This window comes from Tupaia chinensis, unplaced genomic scaffold (assembly GCF_000334495.1).
Source record: "Tupaia chinensis unplaced genomic scaffold, TupChi_1.0 Scaffold000605_1, whole genome shotgun sequence".
Lineage (NCBI taxonomy): Eukaryota > Metazoa > Chordata > Mammalia > Scandentia > Tupaiidae > Tupaia > Tupaia belangeri.
Window position 1 is genome coordinate 968,209 of NW_006160123.1, and position 7,191 is coordinate 975,399.

At 52.6% G+C, this 7,191-nt stretch overlaps 1 protein-coding gene across 6 annotated transcripts in view; it reads right to left on the reverse strand.

The window, feature by feature from the left end:
• CAPN3 (calpain 3) overlaps window positions 1-7,191 on the reverse strand; it is a 64,874-nt gene that overhangs the window by 3,115 nt on the left and 54,568 nt on the right. For 3 of the 6 annotated variants that reach the window (XM_027775792.1, XM_014591659.2, XM_027775794.1), the window contains 4 exons: window positions 6,533-6,569; window positions 4,834-4,851; window positions 1,244-1,357; window positions 263-340 (listed from right to left, as the gene is read on the reverse strand). In XM_027775792.1, coding sequence (XP_027631593.1) covers window positions 263-340; window positions 1,244-1,357; window positions 4,834-4,851; window positions 6,533-6,569 — 247 coding nt within the window. The remainder of the gene's footprint in view (window positions 1-262; window positions 341-1,243; window positions 1,358-4,833; window positions 4,852-6,532; window positions 6,570-7,191) is intronic. The other 3 variants (XM_027775793.1, XM_014591660.2, XM_006158647.3) reach the window with 2 other exon arrangements.

Genomic DNA, 7,191 nt, shown 5'->3' on the forward strand with positions numbered 1-7,191 from the left:
GGGGGGGGAGGGCGCCAGTGGGAGAGCGGCGGGGGCCTGCGCCTCCCAGCCGCCCGCGTGTGCAAGCCCCTCCCGGCGCTGTCCTCGCAGGGGAAGCTGGGACGAGAGACCACGCAGCCGTCCGCACCACGGGGACTGCTGGATGTCTGCCATGGGTGTTCTCCCCCACATCTGGAATGATCTCTGCTCAACCACCACGCAACTGCTCATCTGCAGTCAGGGAAAGAAGCTCCCGCGGGCGTCCCGGGGTGGCAGTACTCACTTCGCCTGCTATCTGTCTGAAAATGTTCCGGAATTGCTGCTGTTCCTCACTTTCCTGGTCTGTGTTGCCAGGCTGTGGCTGTGGAGGTACAAAGGAAGACTGGTTCACAGGAGCAGGAGGGACGGACAGTCCTCTGAGGAAAGCTCCTCTGTGCCCAAGGAGCCAGCGTGCCCAAGGCAGCCGTCGGGGCGGCAGAAGCTGGGTCTGGGGCAGACACTGTTCCTTCCGAGTCGGCGCCTGTCCAGCCCTGACCCCCGTCAAAGCGGAGGCATGCAGGCGTGCATATGGCCTTCCCCGTCTTCTCCCCCTGCCCCTCCAGCTAGAGCCCTCTCCAAGGCGTTCAGCCCGCCCCTTGTCAAGTGAGCCCCGACAGGTCAAAGGGGGTCTGACCATTCTGGTTCTTCCAGCCACCTCTGCTATCAAGGCCAAGTCCTAGAGGATCCCCCACCCCTCTCATGTGTGGGTGCTCCAGGACAGAGGAGGTGGCCCTGGATTGGCCTGGCGACCTCTGCCCCTTAACCCCGCCTCCATGGAGATGTATCTGACCACCTCTCTCCCCACTCAACCTAACAGCCTCCCCTGAGTTCTGAATGACCCTATTTCTGACGTCGGCCCCCTTTTCTGCTACTATTCTTTATCCCCCTATTGTTAGGAGCTTGAGGACCCCAGGAGACAGAGTTGCTGGGGCTTGGCTCTGTCAAGCTGGTCTCCACCTCCGCCCCTTCTCTCGCTGTCCTGGCTGCGTAAGCTCCAGTGGGGCAGCTCGGCTGTCAGTCCACTCCTAGGGCTGGTTGGCGTGGCAGCCAACCCCTAAGACATTCGCCAGGCAGCATCCGAAAGTTTAGGGCAGCTTGCTGAGGAAAAGGCCAGTGCATGTTAAAGAGACACCCTCCCAGGGACCCTCCAGCCCAGTGTCCCCCAGAGCATAGGAGAACCCCTGCCGTGCACTAGCCACCCCGTCCACGCCACGTGCTCAGAAACCTGTGGGGATCTCTCTGGCTTATCGGGACTTGTTTTGTCTTTGCCCTCCTCTGACTCCTGGTCCACACCCAGCTCCTTGTTGCTGTTTGCTCTGTCTGAAACGAAGATGATGGGCTGCAGAGAGGAGGGAAGTGGGGAGGGGCAGGAAGGAAGCAAGGATTACGGGCTGAGCCGCCACACGGAGGCAGCCTCCCTCCTGCCGCAGCTTTGTCAGTTAGGAGAGGGAAAGACCAGAGCCGGAAGCTCAGTTCAAGCTTTGTCTCTGCCACTACTGAGCTGTGTGACGTGGCAAGGATGCTCGGCCTCGCTGGATCTCACTTCATCTTTACATTCCTACCCCATCTCATGCAAGAACTAGGAGGGCTCAACGAGGCAGTGTCGTGCATGCCAAAGGGCTTAGAACGCTGAAAGCAGCATGATCTAGCACACTGATTTTTCAAGTATTTTGTAGACTTTCTTTCTCCAAATGGCAACACTGTTTAAATTAAATTTCCCTAGAAACCCAGTGTAGATAAAGCCATTGAAAACTGAACTTCTCTGTTAAGGGAGCTGGATTGCACATGGCTAACTGTGTGGTTCAAATCCTGGCCTCAGCAGCTTGAGAAACGTGCCTGGCATGTGTGCCCCCAATCCTGACAGGATGGAGAGATGGAGGAGAAGGGATTATGGCATGACCACACCCCTTTGTGGGGTGCTTTCTCCTCTCCCTGTCTCCCATGCATTGGTCCTCCAGTAATTAAAAACAAATGAATAAGGAAGGCAGAGTTCCTTCCCCTCAGGACCCCACATCGTCATGGCAGCTAATGCACCTCCAAGGAACTTTTCCCACTCTGTCAAGTACAGATCGAGAAAAGACTGACTGGTGGCAAAGCGAGTGGATGAGACTCCGGAACACTGGGCTGGAATCCTGGCCCTTCCCCTCATGTCAGAAATATCCTTTCTAGCTACAGTCTACGGATCCTTTAATGGGGATGTCTTCTGTGTTTCCATTCTCAGAAGGTTCTTGTGAGGATTAGATGAGATACTGAATGTAAAACTTTGCTGCAAAAATATTTAAGATGTAGGGACCAGCAGTAGGTGTCATGGCTATGTCACTGGACTCCCATGTCGTTCACCGCGGTTCGAGTCCCAGACCTGGTGGCTTAAACTCACACCAGGTGTGTGTGTGCGTGCGTGCCCAAGATCCCGAGAGGAGAATAGAGGAGAAGGGACTGTGGCATGGCCATCTCCCAGGGTGGTGATTTCTTGCTTTCTGTCTCTCTGTCTCTATCTTTCTGGCAAGTGCACGTACCCTATAGCAAAACCTCTCCAAAAAAAAAAAAAGATATTTAAGATGCTACACAAATAGAAAGGACATTTTCAAGACATGCTCATGCAAGTGAAGAGGACATCGAAGGATGCCATGGCACGCCAGTGCTGGTGGGTGCTGACTCGCTGGAGGAAAAGCCAGAGGAAGGAAGGCCCAGCGGCAGCATCTGGGCTGCAGTGCACAGGACAACAGGGCAAGCGAAAGTTTCCCAGTGCAGCCGAACAGCTCGACTGATCTCTGAGCTCATCTCCTTTCCAAGCTGCTCGTCTAGGACAGCTCGAACAGGCAGGCTTGTGAAAACAGCTCTCCCATCTCTGGCTCCCACAGGCACCAAAGGCTCTGGCTTGCTCTGCCTTCTAAACTAAGGGCCTTGTTCAAGCAACGGAAGGTGGTGGGAATCCCAGCACGCAGGTCCCAGTCTGAGGGGGTGCATGGGCCTGTGGACATGGTGTGGCTGGACACATGTCTCCAGGCCCAAGAGTGGGTCTAGATGACACCATCCTTGGGGTGTAAGAGGCCAGCACCAGGGAGAGAAGAGCAAGAAACAGGCTCTGGAGTAGACAGGTATGGTTTCCAGTTCCAGTTTCCCACTCATCAGTTGTGTGTTCTTGGGCAAGTCATTTCACTTCTCTTAATACACACACACACACACATACACACAAATATAAATATGTGTGTGTGTATATATATCTTACCTTGTAGATCCAAAAATAGTTTCATATTTTTTCAAAAAATATATATTATGACAACAATAAAGTATGTTTCACCCCTAGTACAGAGCCTGATACTTCTGTGTGGTGCGTGGTGAGTATAGCCCTGGTCGAGAGCCGTACCCTATAACAAAACCTCCCCAAAAAAAAAAAAAAAAAGATATTTAAGATGCTACACAAATAGAAAGGACATTTTCAAGACATGCTCATGCAAGTGAAGAGGACATCGAAGGATGCCATGGCACGCCAGTGCTGGTGGGTGCTGACTCGCTGGAGGAAAAGCCAGAGGAAGGAAGGCCCAGCGGCAGCATCTGGGCTGCAGTGCACAGGACAACAGGGCAAGCGAAAGTTTCCCAGTGCAGCCGAACAGCTCGACTGATCTCTGAGCTCATCTCCTTTCCAAGCTGCTCGTCTAGGACAGCTCGAACAGGCAGGCTTGTGAAAACAGCTCTCCCATCTCTGGCTCCCACAGGCACCAAAGGCTCTGGCTTGCTCTGCCTTCTAAACTAAGGGCCTTGTTCAAGCAACGGAAGGTGGTGGGAATCCCAGCACGCAGGTCCCAGTCTGAGGGGGTGCATGGGCCTGTGGACATGGTGTGGCTGGACACATGTCTCCAGGCCCAAGAGTGGGTCTAGATGACACCATCCTTGGGGTGTAAGAGGCCAGCACCAGGGAGAGAAGAGCAAGAAACAGGCTCTGGAGTAGACAGGTATGGTTTCCAGTTCCAGTTTCCCACTCATCAGTTGTGTGTTCTTGGGCAAGTCATTTCACTTCTCTTAATACACACACACACACACATACACACAAATATAAATATGTGTGTGTGTATATATATCTTACCTTGTAGATCCAAAAATAGTTTCATATTTTTTCAAAAAATATATATTATGACAACAATAAAGTATGTTTCACCCCTAGTACAGAGCCTGATACTTCTGTGTGGTGCGTGGTGAGTATAGCCCTGGTCGAGAGCTTTTGTGTCTGCAACCCCTGGTAGATACTGAACACTGATTACCAGGGTCCAGAAGATCAAAATAAAACCAAACCCCTGCGATGAGTCAGGAGAAACAGAGATCTGGCACTCACATGGGTCAAGACTCATCCTTGGAGGACACTTGATGGACCCCTGAGGCACCATCATAAACTCTGACCCCGGCTTTGGGGCCTGTCTGCTGTAGCTCAGCGCTCGGGCTGCAGTCAGACGGCCTGGCCCAGTGCTGGCTCTGCACTTCCCGGTTGCGCGGCCTTGGGCAAGTCGGCCAATCTGTCTGTTTCTTTTCTCCTCTGAAAATGGGCATGATGATGGTACCGCTCTCCCAGTGCCGGTGTGAGGATTGCCTGCGTCCATAGGAAGCACCTGGGAGAGTGCTCGGCACAAAGCCTGCCCTCAGCGAGCGTTAGCCATCATCGCTACAGCCACAGCCTCGCCCAGAGCCCAGAGATGGAGGGGGAGAGGAAGTCCGGTGCATGCACACACGCTCCCGCACACATGCAAGTACACACATGTGTGCACACAAGCTTGCACACGTACAAACTCTGTGCTCTATACCCACTCGCCCTGTTACACCCACCTTGGGTTTTTTCTTTTTCTGTATAAGAAAAGGAAACAGTAAACGCAGAGTAAGTGAGAAGCAAGTTCCCAGAGAGGCCAGTGGCTTTTCTGTGACCTGGGCTTTAGCTTGGGGTGAGGTTCTGGGGTCCAGAAATCCAGTTCAAAAAGGGGCATGGAGGGTGAACTCTTCCCTCTCCCCACTCCATGCCGACATTAGTGGCTGCTACGGTTTTGTTTCTATAGTCCACAGTTACTGGAGTCAGCCAGAGAAAGGGATCTTCTGTTAATTTTTTGTTTGATTGGTTTTTAATGAAAATAGTTACTAAAACGCTCAAATGAAATCAGTGGCCTGAAGATGAACTTTGACTTACGGAAAAGTTTCTAAAATTTCAGCAAACATTTAGCATAGGCAGTTGTAAAGTGGAGGTCCAGATTTGAGGTTTCTCTTGTAAAATTAGAAGGTCTGGAAGGCTACACTGGGCCTGTCACCCCTGTGACAACTGTCAGCTGAGCTGAGAGCGGCTGCTGTCTGCACCTCCAGGTTGTCACAGTCGCCACCTCTCTAGTGGTCTAGTCCCTCCAGCACCTAAGCCAAGTGTCAGTTGTGAACTGCAAACAAATGTGTCCAGGGAGAATACCCAAAGCCTCCACGTGCCTGCTCTGCTCTGGTGGGGACACGCCAGCTCCCGTAGCTTTTGTGTCTGCAACCCCTGGTAGATATTGGACACTGATTACCAGGGTCCAGAAGATCAAAATAAAACCAAACCCCTGTGATGATTCAGGAGAAAAAGATCTGGCACTCGCATGGGTCAGGACTATGGCCATGACTGTCACTACCAAGGAGACAGTTCTTTGGTCATTAGTGCTGCTGTCAGCCCAGGTCACACCCACAGAGCACAGGGACGGTACCCTTCAGAGCCCAAGGCCTCAATGCAGTCACAAGACTCCTCAGTACAGAGACCCGACGTAGGTCAGCTGTGCTCTAACGGAGTCTCACGTCTGGGGGTGGCCTCAGTATGAAGGTGGCAGAAAGCTGCCTGGGGTCGCTGGAGCAGACTACATGTGAGTTCCAGCCTGCTGGTTCCTACCTACCTCTGTGAACTCATGCAAGTCATTTAACCTGCTGGGCCTCGGCTTCCCTGCTCAAGAACCAGGGACTGTAACCTCCCCTGCTTCTCTAAAACCTTGCAAGGACCAAGTGAGACAGCGTGAGTGAAAAGTCCCTTGTAAGGTGTAAGACGTAGGAATGCTGAACCCCATTTCCGGGCCTGTGCTGTGCCAGACACTTCACATCGTGACCTCATTGATTTAACACTCACAAAAGCCTTGCGAAGCCCGTTATTCGTATCCCCACTTGACAGGTGATGTAACCCATCCAGCCGACAGGTGGAGGCTTCAGGTTGTGAGACTGAGCCCGGAGACGGGATACTTTTTCTCAAAATTCCATGTTAGATGTTGTGATTTTTGTCACCCCTTCTCATGGCCTTGCTCTCTCCCCTGGTTGTCCCATCCCTGGAGTGACTAAATAGTCCAGGACCGAAAGGCCCATTTCCTCTGGCCATGCCAAGCAGAAGTTGCAGTGACTTGGAGTGACTGCCCTGAACGCCGGGGACTCCCATCTCCCTCTGTCAGCACCCACTCTCCCCTCCGCCTGTCCCCTGCCTGACTGAGGAAGGTGACCACTGGATCTACCCATACGTAAGAGCAGAGCCACTCACCACTGGCCGATCCACGGAGATTGTATTTTCGACTTCCCTGTGAGGAACACAAACAGGTGGTAGCTCAGCCTCCCCGGGGGCAAACAGGAAGAGCATGGAGGTTGCTCAGGTCACACAGCTTTTCAGAGTCGAGTGGGGACTAACCATAAGAGAATCCCTAAATCTAACCTCCCCACCCACTTCAGAACCAGCTCCATGTGGGCTCCATGTCCAATGGCAAAGCCCAGCAGTCTACTCAGGGACAGAGGTTAGAGTGGCAGGGCCTATGAACTCATCCATGGTGGCCAAGGGCCCAGGGCAGGCTGTGGCCTCTCTGCCTTCCCTGGCCACACTAACCTCAAATTTTAACTCTCCCCAGCACTTCTACCCCTCCTCCTTTGTTTTTTCTCCTCCTCACTTCACTAAATCTAATACGCTCCCTCCATGTTTTCGTGTCCATTGCTGTCTCCTAATAGAATGTTGAGCTCCATAAAGGCAGGGATTTCGTTCTCTTTAATGAGCTGCTTTATCCCCAGTTCCAAGCATGTGGAACACAGCAGGCACTCAGTAACCATCTGTGGGTGAATGAATGAATGAGGGTGATGTGGTCAGTACTTGGGAGCAAGAGAAGAGGCGCAGCCTGGGCAACAGATCCCCGGACACTGGAGTGGCCAAAGAAA